This window comes from Semicossyphus pulcher, unplaced genomic scaffold (genome assembly GCF_022749685.1).
Source record: "Semicossyphus pulcher isolate SPU_LCO1_2020_fin unplaced genomic scaffold, fSemPul1.0.p SCAF_9, whole genome shotgun sequence".
Classification (NCBI taxonomy): domain Eukaryota; kingdom Metazoa; phylum Chordata; class Actinopteri; order Labriformes; family Labridae; genus Semicossyphus; species Semicossyphus pulcher.
This window is the reverse complement of record NW_027211770.1, coordinates 25,470,761-25,493,632: the sequence shown is the minus strand read 5'-3', so window position 1 is coordinate 25,493,632 and position 22,872 is coordinate 25,470,761. Positions and strand designations below refer to the sequence as shown.

General features: G+C 39.7%; 1 protein-coding gene across 1 annotated transcript in view; it reads left to right on the top strand.

The window, feature by feature from the left end:
- The first annotated feature begins 2,358 nt into the window (after positions 1-2,358).
- The window catches only part of LOC138584212 (B-cell receptor CD22-like), a 36,090-nt gene continuing 15,576 nt past the window's right edge, over positions 2,359-22,872 (top strand). The window contains exons 1-8 of the mRNA XM_069656387.1: positions 2,359-2,445; positions 2,969-3,041; positions 3,329-3,679; positions 3,819-4,130; positions 4,404-4,667; positions 6,004-6,267; positions 17,908-18,171; positions 19,506-19,769. Coding sequence (XP_069512488.1) covers positions 2,996-3,041; positions 3,329-3,679; positions 3,819-4,130; positions 4,404-4,667; positions 6,004-6,267; positions 17,908-18,171; positions 19,506-19,769 — 1,765 coding nt within the window. The 5' untranslated portion in view covers positions 2,359-2,445; positions 2,969-2,995. The remainder of the gene's footprint in view (positions 2,446-2,968; positions 3,042-3,328; positions 3,680-3,818; positions 4,131-4,403; positions 4,668-6,003; positions 6,268-17,907; positions 18,172-19,505; positions 19,770-22,872) is intronic.

Sequence of the window (22,872 nt, the reverse complement as noted above, 5' to 3'; positions counted from 1 at the left end):
TAGTTACGTCTCCTCTCGCCGTTCCTCCTCTACTCTGCTAATTCAGAACAGATGGGCTGCAGGAGTCGTATTTGTCAACAGAGCTGTCAATCATCCTTTTTACAGCATCAAATAACTCATTAAAAATAAACTTATCAGAAAAATGAACCCTTTGACACCAATCAGCAACTAAATATAATGACAGAAACCATGCTTGAGAAAATTGTATTTGACGTCTATTTTGATTTTACAGTTTGACTCGTGTCCCATCTGTTAACATGGAGGAGGCGGGCTTTATGACCTATACTGCAGCCAGTCAGCAGGGGGCGATAGAGAGGGTTTGGCTTCACTTTTAGGGAGCTGTCATGTCGTCCATCTTTTTCTATAGTCTATGGGACAGTCTCAAGAGTACAGTTTAAAGACAAAAAAAACTGTGTCAACTAGTGCTCAACCCACATATTACATATAAATCCGTATCTGTGTGTATCTTATCTCGACATACACCAATATAATGACTTTTTCTGTACAGAGCACATATTGCAAACAATGCTTTGTCATCACATAGTTTGTGCAGCAGATAGTGCCCCAACTCCAGTTTACAAACTCTCAGTACCGTCTGCAGCACATGTAGAAGAGCATCACAGACTGTGGTGCGCCCTACAACTGGTTGTTACATGCTCCCCCTTGGTTTAATTTTTAAAAAACATGGCATCTCTTACCATTTTTATGCGGACGACTCCCAAATCTACCTGCCGCTTAAGAGAAATGATAAGAGCTCCCTGATACCCCTACTAGAGTGTCTAAAGGACATCAAGGCATAGATGGCTTTTCATTTTTTAAAGTTAAATGAAGACAAAACTGAGGTCATGGTGTTTGGACCCAGTCGAGGCTGTGATGTCCCTCCTATAGACCTGGGCTCCCTGCAGTCATATGTAAAACCCATAGTCACAAACCTCGACGTCAACATGGACAATGATTTAAACTTGATAAACAGATAAACGCGGTGGTTAAAACAAGTTTTTATCATCTGAGGCTTTTATCTAAAATTAAATCTGTTGTATCTTTTAATGATTTTGAGTGCTTGATTCATGCTTTTATCTCAACCCGTTTGGACTACTGTAATGCACTTTACACTGGCATCAACCAGGCCTCCCTCGCTCGCTTACAGTTAGTCCAAAACGCGGCTGCTCGTCTTTTAACAGGAACGCGCAAGCATGAACACATTACCCCCGTTCTCGCCTCCCTCCACTGGCTCCCTGTCCATTTTTTTATTTTAATTGCAAATTAAATGGTCGGGCACCTCAGTACATCACAGACCTCATACACACCTACACCCCCTCAAGAGCATTGCGGTCCGCTGATCAGCTGCGTCTTGTCATCCCAAAGAGCAGACATAAGACCAGGGGTGACCGTGCTTTTTCAGTGGTAGCTCCTAAATTGTGGAATGAGCTACCCACCCACATCAAAATTGCCCCCACTTTAGATACTTTTAAATCTCATCTTAAAACGCATTTTTATTCCTTGGCTTTTAATCCAGCATGAGAGTTGTGTGGTCTCTGTTTGTCTTTTATTGTTTCTAAATCATTGGTTGTTGTTTTGTGTTTTATGTATATTTTAGTGTTTTTATATGCTTTTATTTTATTGTGTTTTTTTAATCTTTTACTTTTTATATATTTATTTTAACATTTGAATTTTACTTACTTACTGTTTTTATCTGTTGTGCAGCACTTTGGTAACCTTGTTGTTTTTAAAATGTGCTATATAAATAAAGTGGATTGGATTGGTTGACAGTAAATAGTAATGTTAATAAATACTCTTATTTGTTGAAGAAAGCAGCACTCTGAAGACCTTTTCATCATACTGCATAATAGAGGCATGATCTGAAGAGGAAAGGTCCATTGTTAGACGTGCTCAAAAATGCACTATTTTGGCCCCCATATCGGTTTTCAGTCAATTTCCCCATTTAAAATGAGTATTGACACCCGTCTCCCATATCTGTGTGGCTCTAAGGTCAAGATCAACTCAGTGCCTTGATGATTATCTGCCAAGTTACCAGAGATGTTTCCCGGTAGTCGTTGTCGTCTGGTTCTTCAAATGCTTTGTTGTTTGTCACTTTAATTGTTTCTGTAATTAACTCGATATCATTGTGAATGAGGGTTTCCCCTCAATGATCTCTCCAGTATGAATAAAGGTTCATTGATTCCTGTGAAATTAATTTAAGGTCCAAAGATGAGGAACATTGAAACAAAGAATATTTGTGAAGTTAAAGTAGGATCAGAACTGATGTGGCACGGAAAAACATTTCAGATGAGTACTGTACATTTATTGCAATACCCATGTCCGCTATTGTGACATCCTCATTTCAAGTCAGTTGCTGCAGGCTGTCTGAAAAAGCAGCACGAATTTTAAGGAACTTCACTTCACTAAACATCTTTCACCCCTCTGCTCAAAAGACCTGCCAAAAACGTAAGTTATCTGGCTTTTGTTTGAAACATAATTAATAATCCATTTTTATGTCATACAAGATTATAAAAAAGTGAATATTAGGTCTAAGTTGTATTTACGCTGAGAAAAAAATATCTTTACTTTGTGAAAGTTGGCAAACTTTCTGCTCCAGTGTTTGACAACTGTGTAAGTGTAATGTCATCAGATACCAGAAGTCTTTGACAATCTAAAGCTGTCATTCAGTTGTGCTTTTTCACATTTTTTATGTCTAATATACAAGTTGCCTAAAACAGATTAAAGCTTTGTAGGAAAATAGAAAATGAATTGATAAAAGATGCGTGCAGCATAGCTTCCTGTTTTACCTTTTTATCATCACAACATCTTCTTCATCTTGTTAACAAAAGCAGCGTGTTGTAGCAATGACCAACTTTAGAACATTTGAAAATATGGCATTCAATAATGGCCTTAAATGACCTTATTATTAAAATCTGAGTTCATTTAGAATGAATTTTACTAAACATAAATCGGTACGTGTAATCTCCAGACTTTCTGCCTTTTCTGACACACAAAGATGGCTGCAGCTCTCACTCTCCTTCTCATTGGCTGTCTGCTGCAAGGTGAGTTGTTCGTTTGCATATGGCAAAATAATGTCATGCAATTTTATAAAATCATATCACTTTTTCAAAACTAGAACTTCGCAGTACTAGTCAAAAATTCAAGACATGCTGCAGCGAATAGACCGCTGAGAGGCAAAATGTGTTTTGTGTGTGAACTTTATCTTTTGATGTTTAAAATGGTTATTTGTGATTCAAACATCTAGAAAAACTGTTGCTCATGTAATTTCTCATCAGTCTTCAGTAGTACCCACTTCTTCTTATTCAATGATTTGTTTGTTGTGTTTCAGGTGCCCTGTGTGGACAGTTTGAGGTCACTATACCACAGACTATAGAGGTTCTGAGGGGATCCTGTGTGACCATCCCCTGCTCCTTTGACATATCAGATGAACATCAATCAGACTTAGATAGCACATGTATAGCATTATGGAAAGATGGTAACAGGTTCGTGTTTGACAGCAGCGCTCCACAACAAAGTCAAATAACAGGAACGTTGACAGGTGACTTAATGAAAAAAGACTGCACCACAACCCTGAATAACATGCAACCTCCTCCCAGCAATAACTATTACTTCAAACTGCAGTGTAACAATGCGCTGAAATATACCTTTAGTTATAGAACCTTGAGCATTACATTCACAGGTAAGTTTCAGAGTCCTTAATTTACATTTCAGTTATTCACTTTCCATGTACTAGTTTGTTTATAACCTTGTTTTGCATCAATTGCTTCCTGCAAAAACACCCCTTAAATAATAAAAGAGTTTGTTTACCTTCACACCAGATAATCCACCCAGACCGACTCTGAATCCTTCCACACTGAAGGTGAAGGAGGGAACCTCAGTGACTCTGACGTGCTCGGCTCGAGCTCCCTGTCTGTCCCTTTCTCCAACTCTGACATGGACCCCCGGCCTGGGTGAAGGTCAGGAGACACTGCGAGAGAATCAGGACAAAACCAAAATCAAGACCTCTGTGGTGAAATTCACTGCATCACACCTCCATCACAAACAGGAAATCTCCTGTACTGCTGTCTATAAAAAACAAGATGGCAGCACTGAGTCATCTGTAAAGACCAGTATCACAGCTGATATTTCATGTAAGTTCATTTTATAATTCATCTCTCGACTTTCTTTGAATGAGGGATAAAACAATTGGTCCTTTGATGCAACAGAAACATATTTGTCAACCATTTTGATACGTTCAAATATGCCTCAGAAACAAAACTAGATAGTAAAGAATTGTACCCTCCAGACTGTTACATTTCTGATGCCTTGATGCCCAGATAAAAACATGGTTAATGTCATTTCATTCCACGTGTCTGATTACTTTTTACTTTTAAATAATACAAGGAATCATTTGTAATTTTCAGTTTCACCCAAAGGAACCACAGTTTCAGTCCGTCCCTCTGGTCCCGTACAAGAAGACCAAAATGTGACTCTGACATGCAGCAGCAGTGCCAACCCAGCTGTAAAGAACTACACCTGGTACGGAGCTGACGGAGGCCGGGAGACGTTTGTTGGGACTGGACATGATTTCAACATTAAAGCTTCTAAAGACAGCGGTGCTTTTTTCTGCAAGGCTGAAAATGATTTGGGAGCCGGGCAATCGAACAACACACAAATAGATGTTCAGTGTATGTATCATTTCAAGTGGTTTCATGTTCCTTTCACTAACAGTCTTACCCAGACATTTCTGTGCAACATCTGTTAAAATAAATCCATCTCAATATGAGTTGCCCCCTCAACTTTAAATATTCTAGATTAATACTGGACATTTAGAAAAGCCGTTTTTTCAGATGCACTGCAAAAAAGGTTGTCAGTAAACTTAATCTGTCTTAACAATGTAGATATAATCACTTACAACAGACACTGTAACTACGGCTGTGACGGTAACCGCAGACGAGATCCCGTGTGTACAGTTTTGCTCTACGTCATTTTACTTTCGATAGTACAGAAAGGTACTGAAGCTTTAAAAAAAAACACATCTACAGTCAGATTTTCAAACTAAAGCTGCCGGGAGCAAAAGAGGGAGAGCAGCTGTGGTAGAGCGACATAGACAGGAAGATAAGAGAGCAAGCATCGTTAATGTAAATAAAGCGGCGAAACAGAAATATTAGAGAAATATTGTGAAGTCCCTTTCACGTCTCATAAAGATGTAGAAGTTACCATAGTGTCTGTTGCAGACAGACAGAGAGCAGAGCAGAGAGACAGCCATGTCACCTTGGCGCCACGTTTTCATTTAGTCTCGACCTACGGACTGTTGGCTGAGCTCCAGACCACTGCCCTGCGATTGACGTCCAGAAATGTCCCAAAAACAGAGGAATGATAACAACAATAGAAATACAGACGGCCGCAGTTAACCACCGAACCACACAGGGGCGTTAGTGTTTCACCTCAGAGAAATTCAGGACCGTCACAGCCCTCATTGTAACAAGTGCCATTTATTAGGATTGGGGAAAAAAATGGATTCACCTCATTTTTTCACTCAATATTTTTTTGCATGTGTTGTAAAATCATCTCACGTGTTGCTACTCAGGCCATCACATCTGTGCATTCTGATTTTTGACTCAGACTGGGTGTGATATGTAAATACTGGACTCCCTTAAACACAGTATTTCACACAGGGGTCTTTGCGAGTAACAGTTTGGTTAAATTAAGGCACCAAAACTACTTGGTCAGTTTAAGGAGAAGATCATCGTTTGGGGTAAAATAATACATCAACAATGTATTTTGGTTTCACAGTGGACGCAGCGTCCCTGGGTAAAAGAGAAAATGCTTCCCTGTGATGGTCAGGGCGCTCACCAAAGTGTGCATTGCTCTGTCCTGCTGAAACACACCTATACATACACAGGGCAGAGAACAAACACATTGAATCATCAACCAAGTATTGGATAGTATCAAACTGGTAGATAAGCATATCGTCTGCGACGCCCTACGATTCATATTCATGTTGTATAACTAATTTTTCAGTTTCACCCAAAGGGACCACAGTTTCAGTCCGTCCCTCTGGTCCCGTACAAGAAGGCAGCATTGTGACTCTGACATGCAGCAGCAGTGCCAACCCAGCTGTAAAGAACTACACCTGGTACAGAGCTGACGGAGGCCGGGAGACGTTTGTTGGGACTGGACGTGTTTTTCAGATGAAAGCTTCTCAAGTCAGCGGCCCTTTTTTCTGCAAGGCTGAAAATGATCTTGGAGCTGGACGATCGAACAACACACAAATAGACGTTCAGTGTATGTATGAAATGCACGACGCTAAGTTGTATAAAACCTGATAGGTCTTTAGATTTATTCAGTGCACTGATTAACAAAGTAAGAGACTTTTTCACTAACTGCTTTATTCAGAAGTTTGAAGCCACTATGTTTGGGAATTCAAGATTTCTGTGGTGCACCCTGAGCTATCATCATGAGACACTTTTCAACCTACTAGTTAACCCTTTCCAACCTACAATATGCAACACGTCAAAACAGGAAACAAATCGGAATATAAAGTTTTCTGATTCAAAGTTGTTTAAGCCTCTTCTCTTCTTTCAGTTTCTAGATTGCTCCACCTCAGCAAGTTTTGTTAATAAGTGTGAAATCTTCTGGATTTCTGGAAACATTTATTAACTTATTTAATAAGTAATGGCAAATGTGATATTTTCTTTTGTTTAAAATCCTGAATAAGAAAAGGCCTGGAAATTATTTCTACTGCCACACTCATAATTGTAAACACCTATCATAAGCAGCGTCAGTGTAATCAGTCCCCAAAGATGGAGGTTCTTTTTTTATAATAAAATTAATTCGACCTCATTCTAAAAATAAAAGTCATCCATTTGAATTATTAATTTTCCACAATGCTATAGTGTACTTGTTAATGAAAAAGTGAATGGCTTCAGTAAGGACTTAAGGGGTTGGAATTTAACACAAGATTAAAACGTTGTTTTATTTGTCCGGACTGAATTATTTACAACTTGTGGCAAAATGGGCATTTGCTGCTAATTTGTAGCTGAGTCAATGTTGCATTAGTATAACACTAGAACAGGGATATGATAAGAATATTATTGTATTTGTTATGACAGGTCCTGAGCAACTTTGTGGCCCCTACGGTGGAGTTCTGGTCCTGGCTTTAACTGGTGTGTCTCTCACGGTGAACATCATCTTAACATTCTGCATGGTGTACCTCTGGTATGTTATTACACTGGGTTGCTTTTTGTATGAAATCTGCGCTGATCAAGATATTTGGTGTAAATATAAGTATCTTTTTTTATCATTTTATATTTTCTCTAAAGGAAACAAAGAAAGAATGTGAAGCCACAGGAGCAGGGCGATGGAACCTACATGCGGATGGATCACAGAGACAGATCTCCAGAGTATGATGTCATTGGCCCACGTCAAAAATGATCATTCAAACAAAAGTTCATGCTCTCTCACTCTGCTCTTTCTGCATGAGCTTAAATAATCACTTTGTGATGTGAGTGTGTTCAACATAAAACATGGATAACTACATATCGATTGTAAGTAAGTACTTTCCCAATGAAGCCTCTGATGCTCAAGTCTGGTTTAAACTTCATCAGAGACAAACTATTGATGCTAAATAAACCTTTTTTAGGTGGTGTCTGTGTCACGTTTGTAGGTATTAAAGCTCGACCGGTCAAGATGTGCGTGTTTTATTTAGAACATAAAGCAGATTTTAAATGAGGATATAAACATGTCTTTGTCATGAAGCCTTTCAAAGAGAACAAGATTAACATGGCACTGCACCAAAGAGGACAGTCCAATGACTGAATATATAGATGGACGACGCGTCTCCATCTGCTCTCACTGTACGAAAGTGATGCCAAAATAGCCCCCGTGATAGGCGCTGCCATCTTACAACGGTGACGTCATTTGGAGCCAGAGTCTGCGCAGCAGAGATCGGCGGGTGGAGCCGCCCTAGCCACTTCCGCTAACCAAAACACAAACATAACTTGCCGAAAAAACAGCAAGGATCCCGCATGTTGACATATTTAACAACAGAACAGCTTCTTTGTGTTGGTCTGAAGCAGACGTTCGCAGATATGGAAACTTCAATGACTGTAGTGATTGTTTTAGTTACGTCTCCTCTCGCCGTTCCTCCTCTACTCTGCTAATTCAGAACAGATGGGCTGCAGGAGCCGGATTTGTCAACAGAGCTGTCAATCATCCTTTTTACAGCATCAAATAACTCATTGAAAATAAACTTATCAGAAAAATGAACCCTTTGACATCAATCAGCATAACAAGAACTAACTATAATGACAGAAACCATGTTTGAGAAAATTGTATTTGACGTGTATTTTTTTTTTTTTCAAACTTTATTTTTTCAAATCAAATCAATACAAAAACACAAAAATACAAGGGGGGTAAACACTACTTTGCCACATAGAGATGCCATTTTGACCATCTTACAGCATATAGCTCTGTTTTGATTCGTAAGCTGTAGGTCATTTGTTCCATTGATCGAATTTCTTCCACAATGTCCAGCCAGTGGCTCAGTCCAGGTGGGTCAGCTCTCAGCCAACTTCTTGTAATGGCTTTCTTAGCTGCCAGAGATAGGATCTTAAACAGGTATATGTCTTCTTTACCTAATACATCATCTGGTGTCAGTCCTAGATATACATACCGGGGGTCATCAGGAATATTATATCCAAAAATTTTGCCCATGGCTCTCAGAATCCCCTCCCAAAATGACCGTATTTTCATACATGACCAAAATATATGAGAGTGGTTGGCATTCAGTTGCCCACATTGTCTCCAACAGTATTGTTGTCGTCCTAATTGTTTATTTTTAATTTTTGGTGTAATAAAAAAACATGTTAAATTTTTCCAACCAAACTCCCTCCATCTTTTAGAGCTAGTTGATGTATGTTGGGTCTTAAACATGGACTGCCAATCACTCCCAGACAACTCAATATTCAATTCTTTTTCCCATTTCACTTTTATATACACTGTATTTCTTCCCTGTTGCTTCAATAAACCCTTGTACAGTACAGAGACAATTCTTGAAGGAGTTTGCTTGTATGCACCTGTCAACACCTCAACCACCTCATTCCCTTCCAGTGAGATTTCCTTCTTAATTTCTGTCTCATAAAAGTGTCTTAATTGAAGATATCTGTATAAATCTCCATTTTCCAGTCCAAAATCATTTTTAAGTTGTCTAAATGATTTGAAATGTTGCTTATCTACAAGTGTACATGTAGCTGTTATTCCTTTGTCTCTCCACTTTTCAAAGGTCTTGTCTAACGTTCCTGGTCTGAACCTAGAGGTGTGAGAAGGCCAAATCAACAGCTTACAGTCCCCTGTTAACTTATATTTTTTAACCACATCATACCATATTTCAAATGTTTCTCTCATAATCGAGTTTTCACCCTTAAGATCCATATGTTCTTTTCCACTTAACCTTGACTGTGGAGGAGCCCGGCCCAGGCTCATCTCAATGTCCTTCCATCTGGCTTGATAACTCGGAGAGCACCAATATACTATGTATCTTAACTGTGCAGCATAGTAGTATTCTCTCAAATTTGGCAAAGCCAATCCTCCATTTTCTTTGTCTAGCTGAAGAGTCTTGAATCTTATCCTAGGCCTGGCTCCCCCCCAGATGAACCTGGATATTAGCCTGTCCCATGCTGAGAATTGTGAATCTGGTACTCTAACTGGGAGTGATTCAAAAAGATATAACAACCTAGGCAAGAGGTTCATCTTGACCACCTCGATTCTTGAGCTGAAATCCATTACTAATGTTGACCACTTTGCCACATCTCTTTGAATTTTATCGTTTATTAGTTTGTAGTTTGTCTCATAAATTCTGTTGAATTCTTGAGTTATTATCACTCCCAGATATTTTAATGACTTAGTATTCCAATTTAAATTATATCTCTTCCTGATTTCTTTATTTGGCTTGTAATTAAAAGTTAAAACCTGAGTTTTTGACATATTCAACTTGTAGCCCGACATCAATCCAAATTCTTCCATTATCTTTACTAATTTAATAAACGTTGTATCTGGGTCCTGAAGAAAGGTAATTATATCGTCAGCAAATAGACCTATCTTGTGTTCATCTCTTGCTATCGTGATTCCTGTCAACTCGACTTCTTGTCTAATTATTTGAGCAAGTGGCTCGATAAAAATCGCGAAGAGGGCGGGGCTGGCACAACAACCCTGTCGTGTCCCTCTGTACAGTTTAAAAGTGTCTGTCAGGTGCCCATTAATTTTAACTCTGGCTGATGGGTCAGTATACAATGCCTTTATGCATTTAATGAATTTATCATTGAATCCCATCCTCTCTAGTACTTTATACAAAAAATCCCAGCTGACCCTATCAAACGCTTTTTCAGCGTCTACGCTGATCAGGGCCGCGCTTGTATGGTGTTTATTGACATGGTCTATAATATGAAGAGTGCGCCTGATGTTATCCTGTGTTTGACGTCCTTTTACAAAGCCTGTCTGGTCTTCGTGTATCAGGTCAGGCAGAAAACACTCCAGTCTTTTAGTGATAATGGATGTGAACAATTTATAATCTACATTCAGAATCGATATTGGGCGATATGACTCGCAGTATTCTTTATTTTTCCCCTCTTTGGGAATGACAGATATGACAGCGTCCCTCCAGGATGGTGGGGCTATAGCCTTCTCAAGCGTCCAATTAAAAGATTCCAATAGTACCGGGGCAAGCACTTCTTTAAATTTCTTGTACCATTCATTTGGATAGCCGTCGCTCCCAGGACTCTTATTAGTCGCCAGTCTGCCTATGGCTTTATCTAATTCGTCTTTTGTAATAGGAGCGGTCAAATGTCTATTTTGCTCTGAGCCTATTGAGGGGAGGTCCAGTGAAATCAGGAATTGTTTTATTTTATCTTCGTCAACCTTCTCAGGCTGTGAATATAAGGTCTCATAGTAGTTTTTAAAGATTCTATGAATTTCTTCCGGATCATATTTTAATGTGTTTGATAAAGGGTCCCTGATTTTGTGGATTGAATTTGTTATTTGTTGCGTCCGAAGACGCCTCGCTAATATTCGTGTCGCCCTTGGGCCTGATTCATAAAAGGTTTGCTTTATGAATCTCAATTTATTTTCTGTTTCATCGTTAGTTAAGTTTTCTATTTGTTTCCTTATATCTTTAATCTGATTCCCTATTGTATCTTTATTGTCATTTTTGGGTCGTTGTTTCTCTAATTTTTCCAATTCCTTCTCTAAATGATCATATTTTGATCTACGGATTTTCCTGAGATAAGCTGTTCGTGATATTAGCTTCCCTCGCATAACTGCTTTGACCGTGTCCCAAACAATAGTTGGGTCGACCTGGTCATCCTTATTATCATTTATACATACACTAATTTCTTTTTTAATTTCTTCCACTGCTGATTTATTGTTTAAAAGTCCAATATTCAGCCTCCATAGGGTATTCCTTGGCTTGCTGTTTAAATGGATATTTAGATAAACAATGCTGTGGTCAGATATGTCTGCTGTTCCGATTGTGCACTCATGCACCCTGTGTCTATCTATAGTATTCATTAGGAAAAAATCCAACCTAGAGTGGACTTTGTATGTGGCTGAGTAATGGGTGAATTCCCTATCCCTTGTATGGACACTTCTCCACACATCAAATAAGCCTGCCTCTCTTATCAGAATGTTTAGGTCTTTTGATTTTGTGGATCCATGCCTGCTCGTGCTTGTTGTGTCTAGTTGGTGGTTCAAAATTGTATTCCAATCTCCTGAACAGATAAGGATTCCCTCACTCTCTGATGTAATCAGGTCGAATAATCTTTTGAAAAAAGATCTGTCCCTCTCGGGAGGAGCATAGACATTTACAAAAGTGACCAGGACATTGTCCATCCTGCCCTTGATTATTATATATCTACCGTCATCATCTCTTTTTTCTTTGATCAGGTCAAAGTTTAATGAATTAGATATCATTATCACAACCCCTCTCTTTCTACTATTTTTACATGAACTGTGATAAGTGTTGGAGTACCCAAACTTTTTTAGTTTCTCGTGTTCCGGTTTTGACATGTGTGTCTCTTGTAGAAATATTACTTGGGATTTATCTTTCCTCATTTTCGCTAGCACCCTACTCCTCTTGACCGGGTTACTTAAGCCGTTGACATTCAGAGAAGCTATTTTCAAATTATGTGACATTATCACTCAAATATAAAAAAAAAATGTGAATGGCTTTGTAATAGTGTTGTCCCCCAAATAACACAGTAGAACAAAAACAAGTCAACTGAACATAGTAAAGAACAGACCTCCAAACTGGGAGGAAGTAACTCCTCACCAAGACCCCGTTGGTGGGTCGAGGGTAGATCCTATGACTGAGATAGGGCCCTATGCATAGGATGGCTAGGCCATATGAAAACACTAACCCTACCATCCTAAAGTCCAACGTAAGTCATTTGAACATTAAGTCGTCACTCCCAGACATTTATTAACAATAAAGCCTGTATAAAGCCTGATATTGGTCCAGCTCAATTCTTGTATTCCAATCTCGTAGTGGCAGTAATCTTACCAGCCTGTGATGATTTTACCTCCCTTGCGCTGGGGATCATCTCTGAGCTGTACCGTGATCACTCTGGAAACTCTGAAGTTTGTTCCGCGCCTCGCGATGTCCCGTTACCTTCGTCCACGACCCCAGCAGCTCTCCCAGACGTGCTCCCCAGTCTGTCTCCCCCTCGGCCGGCGTCGGCTCCTCCACTGTGATTCCGCGTCTCCTCAGCTCCACTCTCGCCTCCTTCGCGCTGTTGTAAAGTCGGGCTCCCGTCTCCCAGTGGATGCGCATGTTTACATATGGTGTTTGGAATCGAACTCCTTTCACTTTCAGAGCCTTTTTGATCCCGTTGTATTCTTTGCGTTTCTTGACCACCTCAGCAGTGTAGTCATGATCAAAATAAAGGGTCTTGTTATTCAGCTGGATCCTTTCCTTCTTGGTTTTTTCCCACGCCTCCTTTAAAACCCGTTCTTTGGTTGCGAATTCCTGGAAATTGATTATGAATGCTCTCGGGGGTTTATCCGGAGCGGGTCTCCGAGCGCCGGATCTATGTGCGCGTTGTATGTTTAACTCCATGCCGTCCGGGACCGGCAGCTTGCTCCGGATGAGCGCCTCGACAAACTCTGGCACCGAGTCTTCTCTCTCTTCGCCTTCTGCCACTCCAAAGATGCAGATGTTATTGCGTCTGGAGCGCGACTCTAGATCGTTTAGTTTGAGTTGCAGGGCTTTTTGCTGTTTCAGACAGGAGCTCAGGACCTCGGTCGTTTCGGTCGCCCAACTCTCGACTCTCTCCACCCTGGACTCTGCTTCTTCAACTCGGTCCGATAGATTGCGTACTTCTGCCCCGAGCATATCTAGTTTACCGTTGATTTCTTGTCCAAGATGAGCGATTTCTTGTCGCAGAGTATTGTTATCGCCTTTTAGATCAGTTTTAAGATCGTTAATCGCCTTAATTATGTCTACAGGCGCCATGCCGACCTGATCCGCTTTGCCGCTGCTGTCTCTGGCTGTCGTCGTGTTTTTCTGTTTTGTAGGCTCTCTTTCGTCGGCTTTTTGGCTTCTAAGTGTTCTTCCCAAATCCATCTATCTTTTTTATCTAGCAATACTAAATTTTAAGTTAGTTTGGGTGTAAATTGCGGTTTGTCTGGGAGAGCGATCTCACCGTGCGTCTGACTACTCCATGTGCTAAACCGGAAGCCTTGACGTGTATTTTGATTTTACAGTTTGACTCATGTCCCATCTGTTAACATGGAGGAGGCGGGCTTTAAGACCTATACTGCAGCCAGTCAGCAGGGGGCGATAGAGAGGGTTTGGCTACACTTTTAGGGAGCTGTCATGTCGTCCATCTTTTTATGTAGTCTATGGGACAGTCTCAAGAGTACAGTTTAAAGACAAAAAAAACTGTCAACTAGCGCTCAACCCACATATTACAGATAAATCCGTATCTGTGTGTATCTTATCTCGACATACACCAATATAATGACTTTTTCTGTACAGAGCACATATTGCAAACAATGCTTTGTCATCACATAGTTTGTGCAGCAGATAGTGCCCCAACTCCAGTCTACAAACTCTCAGTACCGTCTGCAGCACATGTAGAAGAGCATCACAGACTGTGGTGCGCCCTACAACTGGTTGTTACATGCTCCCCCTTGGTTTAATTTTTAAAAAACATGGCATCTCTTACCATTTTTATGCGGACGACTCCCAAATCTACCTGTCGCTTAAGAGAAATGATAAGAGCTCCCTGATACCCCTACTAGAGTGTCTAAAAGACATCAAGGCATGGATGGCTTTTCATTTTTTAAAGTTAAATGAAGACAAAACTGAGGTCATGGTGTTTGGACCCAGTCGAGGCTGTGATGTCCCTCCTATAGACCTGGGCTCCCTGCAGTCATATGTAAAACCCATAGTCACAAACCTCGACGTCAACATGGACAGTGATTTTAAACTTGATAAACAGATAAACTCGGTGGTTAAAACAAGTTTTTATCATCTGAGGCTTTTATCTAAAATTAAATCTGTTGTATCTTTTAATGATTTTGAGTGCTTGATTCATGCTTTTATCTCGACCCGTTTGGACTACTGTAATGCACTTTACACTGGCATCAACCAGGCCTCCCTCGCTCGCTTACAGTTAGTCCAAAACGCGGCTGCTCGTCTTTTAACAGGAACGCGCAAGCATGAACACATTACCCCCGTTCTCGCCTCCCTCCACTGGCTCCCTGTCCATTTTTTTATTTTAATTGCAAATTAAATGGTCGGGCGCCTCAGTACATCACAGACCTCATACACACCTACACCCTCTCAAGAGCATTGAGGTCCGCTGATCAGCTGCGTCTTGTCATCCCAAAGAGCAGACATAAGACCAGGGGTGACCGTGCTTTTTCAGTGGTAGCTCCTAAATTGTGGAATGAGCTACCCACCCACATCAAAATTGCCCCCACTTTAGATACTTTTAAATCTCGTCTTAAAACGCATTTTTATTCCTTGGCTTTTAATCCAGCATGAGAGTTGTGTGGTCTCTGTTTGTCTTTTATTGTTTCTAAATCATTGGTTGTTGTTTTGTGTTTTATGTATATTTTAGTGTTTTTATATGCTTTTATTTTATTGAGGTTTTTTAATCTTTTACTTTTTATATATTTATTTTAACATTTGAATTTTACTTACTTACTGTTTTTATCTGTTGTGCAGCACTTTGGTAACCTTGTTGTTTTTAAAATGTGCTATATAAATAAAGTGGATTGGATTGGTTGACAGTAAATAATAATGTTAATAAATACTCTTATTTGTTGAAGAAAGCAGCACTCTGAAGACCTTTTCATCATACTGCATAATAGAGGCATGATCTGAAGAGGAAAGGTCCATTGTTAGACGTGCTCAAAAATGCACTATTTTGGCCCCCATATCGGTTTTCAGTCAATTTCCCCATTTAAAATGAGTATTGGCACCCGTCTCCCATATCTGTGTGGCTCTAAGGTCAAGATCAACTCAGTGCCTTGATGATTATCTGCCAAGTTACCAGAGATGTTTCCCGGTAGTCGTTGTCGTCTGGTTCTTCAAATGCTTTGTTGTTTGTCACTTTAATTGTTTCTGTAATTAACTCGATATCATTGTGAATGAGGGTTTCCCCTCAATGATCTCTCCAGTATGAATAAAGGTTCATTGATTCCTGTGAAATTAATTTAAGGTCCAAAGATGAGGAACATTGAAACAAAGAATATTTGTGAAGTTAAAGTAGGATCAGAACTGATGTGGCACGGAAAAACATTTCAGATGAGTACTGTACATTTATTGCAACAACCATGTCCGCTATTGTGACATCCTCATTTCAAGTCAGTTGCTGCAGGCTGTCTGAAAAAGCAGCACGAATTTTAAGGAACTTCACTTCACTAAACATCTTTCACCCCTCTGCTCAAAAGACTTGCCAAAAACGTAAGTTATCTGGCTTTTGTTTGAAACATAATTAATAATTAATTTTTATGTCATACAAGATTATAAAAAAGTGAATATTAGGTCTAAGTTGTATTTACGCTGAGAAAAAAATATCTTTACTTTGTGAAAGTTGGCAAACTTTCTGCTCCAGTGTTTGACAACTGTGTAAGTGTAATGTCATCAGATACCAGAAGTCTTTGACAATCTAAAGCTGTCATTCAGTTGTGCTTTTTTACATTTTTTATGTCTAATATACAAGTTGCCTAAAACAGATTAAAGCTTTGTAGGAAAATAGAAAATGAATTGATAAAAGATGCGTGCAGCATAGCTTCCTGTTTTACCTTTTTATCATCATGACATCTTCTTCATCTTGTTAACAAAAGCAGCGTGTTGTAGCAATGACCAACTTTAGAACATTTGAAAATATGGCATTCAATAATGGCCTTAAATGACCTTATTATTAAAATCTGAGTTCATTTAGAATGAATTTTACTAAACATAAATCGGTACGTGTAATCTCCAGACTTTCTGCCTTTTCTGACACACAAAGATGGCTGCAGCTCTCACTCTCCTTCTCATTGGCTGTCTGCTGCAAGGTGAGTTGTTCGTTTGCATATGGCAAAATAATGTCATGCAATTTTATAAAATCATATCACTTTTTCAAAACTAGAACTTCGCAGTACTAGTCAAAAATTCAAGACATGCTGCAGCGAATAGACCGCTGAGAGGCAAAATGTGTTTTGTGTGTGAACTTTATCTTTTGATGTTTAAAATGGTTATTTGTGATTCAAACATCTAGAAAAACTGTTGCTCATGTAATTTCTCATCAGTCTTCAGTAGTACCCACTTCTTCTTATTCAATGATTTGTTTGTTGTGTTTCAGGTGCCCTGTGTGGACAGTTTGAGGTCACTATACCACAGACTATAGAGGTTCTGAGGGGATCCTGTGTGACCATCCCCTGCTCCTTTGACATAAGAGATGAACATCAATCAAACTTAGATAGCACATGTAAAGCATTATGGAATGATGGTAACATGTTAGTGTTTGATAGCAGAGCTCCACAACAAAGTCAAATAACAGGAACGTTGACAGGTGACTTAATGAAAAAAGACTGCACCACAACCCTGAATAACATGAAACCTCGTCCCAGCAATAACTATTACTTCAAACTGCAGTGTAACAATGCGCTGAAATATACCTTTAGTTATAGAACCTTGAGCATTACATTCACAGGTAAGTTTCAGAGTCCTTAATTTACATTTCAGTTATTCACTTTCCATGTACTAGTTTGTTTATAACTTTGTTTTGCATCAATTGCTTCCTGCAAAAACACCCCTTAAATAATAAAAGAGTTTGTTTACCTTCACACCAGATAATCCACCCAGACCGACTCTGAATCCTTCCACACTGAATGTGAAGGAGGGAACCTCAGTGACTCTGACGTGCTCGGCTCGAGCTCCCTGTCTGTCCCTTTCTCCAACTCTGACATGGACCCCCGGCCTGGGTGAAGGTCAGGAGACACTGCGAGAGAATCAGGACAAAACCAAAATCAAGACCTCTGTGGTGAAATTCACTGCATCACACCTCCATCACAGACAGGAAATCTCCTGTACTGCTGTCTATAAAAAACAAGATGGCAGCACTGAGTCATCTGTAAAGACCAGTATCACAGCTGATATTTCATGTAAGTTCATTTTATAATTCATCTCTCGACTTGCTTTGAATGAGGGATAAAACAATTGGTCCTTTGATGCAACAGAAACATATTTGTCAACCATTTTGATACGTTCAAATATGCCTCAGAAACAAAACTAGATAGTAAAGAATTGTACCCTCCAGACTGTTACATTTCTGATGCCTTGATGCCCAGATAAAAACATGGTTAATGTCATTTCATTCCACGTGTCTGATTACTTTTTACTTTTAAATAATACAAGGAATCATTTGTAATTTTCAGTTTCACCCAAAGGAACCACAGTTTCAGTCCGTCCCTCTGGTCCCGTACAAGAAGACAGCATTGTGACTCTGACATGCAGCAGCAGTGCCAACCCAGCTGTAAAGAACTACACCTGGTACGGAGCTGACGGAGGCCGGGAGACGTTAATTGGGACTGGACGTGATTTCAACATTAAAGCTTCTAAAGACAGCGGTGCTTTTTTCTGCAAGGCTGAAAATGATTTGGGAGCCGGGCAATCAAACAACACACAAATAGACGTTCAGTGTATGTATCATTTCAAGCGGTTTCATGTTCCTTTCACTAACAGTCTTACCCAGACATTTCTGTGCAACATCTGTTAAAATAAATCCATCTCAATATGAGTTGCCCCCTCAACTTTAAATATTCTAGATTAATACTGGACATTTAGAAAAGCCGTTTTTTCAGATGCACTGCAAAAAAGGTTGTCAGTAAACTTAATCTGTCTTAACAATGTAGATATAATCACTTACAACAGACACTGTAACTACGGCTGTGACGGTAACCGCAGACCAGATCCCGTGTGTACAGTTTTGCTCTACGTCATTTTACTTTCGATAGTACAGAAAGGTACTGAAGCTTTAAAAAAACACATCTACAGTCAGATTTTCAACCTAAAGCTGCCGGGAGCAAAAGAGGGAGAGCAGCTGTGGTAGAGCGTCATAGACAGGAAGATAAGAGAGCAAGCATCGTTAATGTAAATAAAGCAGCGAAACAGAAATATTAGAGAAATATTGTGAAGTCCCTTTCACGTCTCATAAAGATGTAGAAGTTACCATAGTGTCTGTTGCAGACAGACAGAGAGCAGAGCAGAGAGACAGCCATGTCACCTTGGCGCCACGTTTTCATTTAGTCTCGACCTACGGACTGTTGGCTGAGCTCCAGACCACTGCCCTGCGATTGACGTCCAGAAATGTCCCAAAAACAGAGGAATGATAACAACAATAGAAATACAGACGGCCGCAGTTAACCACCAAACCACACAGGGGCGTTAGTGTTTCACCTCAGAGAAATTCAGGACCGTCACAGCCCTCATTGTAACAAGTGCCATTTATTAGGATTGGGGGAAAAAATAGATTCACTTCATTTTTTCACTCAATATTATTTTGCATGTGTTGTAAAATCATCTCACATGTTGCTACTCAGGCCATCACATCTGTGCATTCTGATTTTTGACTCAGACTGGGTGTGATATGTAAATACTGGACTCCCTTAAACACAGTATTTCACACAGGGGTCTTTGCGAGTAACAGTTTGGTTAAATTAAGGCACCAAAACTACTTGGTCAGTTTAAGGAGAAGATCATCGTTTGGGGTAAAATAATACATCAACAATGTATTTTGGTTTCACAGTGGACGCAGCGTCCCTGGGTAAAAGAGAAAATGCTTCCCTGTGATGGTCAGGGCGCTCACCAAAGTGTGCATTGCTCTGCCCTGCTGAAACACACCTATACATACACAGGGCAGAGAACAAACACATTGAATCATCAACCAAGTATTGGATAGTATCAAACTGGTAGATAAGCATATCGTCTGCGACGCCCTACGATTCATATTCATGTTATATAACTAATTTTTCAGATTCACCCAAAGGGACCACAGTTTCAGTCCGTCCCTCTGGTCCCGTACAAGAAGACCAAAATGTGACTCTGACATGCAGCAGCAGTGCCAACCCAGCTGTAAAGAACTACACCTGGTACGGAGCTGACGGAGGCCGGGAGACGTTTGTTGGGACTGGACGTGTTTTTAAGATGAAAGCTTCTCAAGTCAGCGGCCCTTTTTTCTGCAAGGCTGAAAATGATCTTGGAGCTGGACGATCGAACAACACACAAATAGACGTTCAGTGTATGTATGAAATGCACGACGCTAAGTTGTATAAAACCTGATAGGTCTTTAGATTTATTCAGTGCACTGATTAACAAAGTAAGAGACTTTTTCACTAACTGCTTTATTCAGAAGTTTGAAGCCACTATGTTTGGGAATTCAAGATTTCTGTGGTGCACCCTGAGCTATCATCATGAGACACTTTTCAACCTACTAGTTAACCCTTTCCAACCTACAATATGCAACACGTCAAAACAGGAAACAAATCGGAATATAAAGTTTTCTGATTCAAAGTTGTTTAAGCCTCTTCTCTTCTTTCAGTTTCTAGATTGCTCCACCTCAGCAAGTTTTGTTAATAAGTGTGAAATCTTCTGGATTTCTGGAAACATTTATTAACTTATTTAATAAGTAATGGCGAATGTGATATTTTCTTTTGTTTAAAATCCTGAATAAGAAAAGGCCTGGAAATTATTTCTACTGCCACACTCATAATTGTAAACACCTATCATAAGCAGCGTCAGTGTAATCAGTCCCCAAAGATGGAGGTTCTTTTTTTATAATAAAATTAATTCGACCTCATTCTAAAAATAAAAGTCATCCATTTGAATTATTAATTTTCCACAATGCTATAGCGTACTTGTTAATGAAAAAGTGAATGGCTTCAGTAAGGACTTAAGGGGTTGGAATTTAACACAAGATTAAAACGTTGTTTTATTTGTCCGGACTGAATTATTTACAACTTGTGGCAAAATGGGCATTTGTTGCTAATTTGTAGCTGAGTCAATGTTGCATTAGTATAACACTAAAACAGGGATATGATAAGAATATTATTGTATTTGTTATGACAGATCCTGAGCAACTTTGTGGCCCCTACGGTGGAGTTCTGGTCCTGGCTGTAACTGGTGTGTCTCTCACGGTGAACATCATCTTCACATTCTGCATGGTGTACCTCTGGTATGTTATTACACTGGGTTGCTTTTTGTATGAAATCTGCGCTGATCAAGATATTTGGTGTAAATATAAGTATCTTTTTTTATCATTTTATATTTTCTCTAAAGGAAACAAAGAAAGAATGTGAAGCCACAGGAGCAGGGCGATGGAACCTACATGTCGATGGATCACAGAGACCGATCTCCAGAGTATGATGTCATTGGCCCACGTCAAAAATGATCATTCAAACAAAAGTTCATTGCTCTCTCACTCTGCTCTTTCTGCATTAGCTTAAATAATCACTTTGTGATGTGAGTGTGTTCAACATAAAACATGGATAACTACATATCGATTGTAAGTAAGTACTTTCCCAATGAAGCCTCTGATGCTCAAGTCTGGTTTAAACTTCATCAGAGACAAACTATTGATGCTAAAGAAACCTTTTTTAGGTGGTGTCTGTGTCACGTTTGTAGGTATTAAAGCTCGACCGGTCAAGATGTGCGTGTTTTATTTAGAACATAAAGCAGATTTTAAATGAGGATATAAACATGTCTTTGTCATGAAGCCTTTCAAAGAGAACAAGATTAACATGGCACTGCACCAAAGAGGACAGTCCAATGACTGAATATATAGATGGACGACGCGTCTCCATCTGCTCTTACTGTACGAAAGTGATGCCAAAATAGCCCCTGTGATAGGCGCTGCCATCTTACGATGGTGACATCATTTGGAGCCAGAGTCTGCGCAGCAGAGATCGGCGGGTGGAGCCGCCCTAGCCACTTCCGCTAACCAAAACACAAACATAACTTACCGAAAAAACAGCAAGGATCCCGCATGTTGACATATTTAACAACAGAACAGCTTCTTTGTGTTGGTCTGAAGCAGACGTTTGCAGATATGGAAACTTCAATGACTGTAGTGATTGTTTTAGTTACGTCTCCTCTCGCCGTTCCTCCTCTACTCTGCTAATTCAGAACAGATGGGCTGCAGGAACTGTATTTGTCAACAGAGCTGTCAATCATCCTTTTTACAGCATCAAATAACTCATTAAAAATAAACTTATCAGAAAAATGAACCCTTTGACATCAATCAGCATGACAAGAACTAACTATAATGACAGAAACCATGTTTGAGAAAATTGTATTTGACGTGTATTTTGATTTTACAGTTTGACTCGTGTCCCATCTGTTAACATGGAGGAGGCGGGCTTTATGACCTATACTGCAGCCAGTCAGCAGGGGGCGATAGAGGGGGTTTGGCTTCACTTTTAGGGAGCTGTCATGTCGTCCATCTTTTTATATAGTCTATGGGACAGTCTCAAGAGTACAGTTTAAAGACAAAAAAAACTGTCAACTAGTGCTCAACCCACATATTACATATAAATCCGTATCTGTGTGTATCTTATCTCGACATACACCAATATAATGACTCTTTCTGTACAGAGCACATATTGCAAACAATGCTTTGTCATCACATAGTTTGTGCAGCGGATAGTGCCCCAACTCCAGTTTACAAACTCTCTGTACCGTCTGCAGCACATGTAGAAGAGCATCACAGACTGTGGTGCGCCCTACAACTGGTTGACAGTAAATAATAATGTTAATAAATACTCTTATTTGTTAAAGAAAGCAGCACTCTGAACACCTTTTCATCATACTGCATAATAGAGGCATGATCTGAAGAGGAAAGGTCCATTGTTAGACGTGCTCAAAAATGCACTATTTTGGTCCCCATATCGGTTTTCAGTCAATTTCCCCATTTAAAATGAGTATTGGCACCCGTCTCCCATATCTGTGTGGCTCTAAGGTCAAGATGAACTCAGTGCCTTGATGATTATCTGCCAAGTTACCAGAGATGTTTCCCGGTAGTCGTTGTCGTCTGGTTCTTCAAATGCTTTGTTGTTTGTCACTTTAATTGTTTCTGTAATTAACTCGATATCATTGTGAATGAGGGTTTCCCCTCAATGATCTCTCCAGTATGAATAAAGGTTCATTGATTCCTGTGAAATTGATTTTAAGGTCCAAAGATGAGGAACATTGAAACAAAGAATATTTGTGAAGTTAAAGTAGGATCAGAACTGATGTGGCACGGAAAAACATTTCAGATGAGTACTGTACATTTATTGTAACACCCATGTCCGCTATTGTGACTTCCTCATTTCACGTCAGTTGCTGCAGGCTGTCTGAAAAAGCAG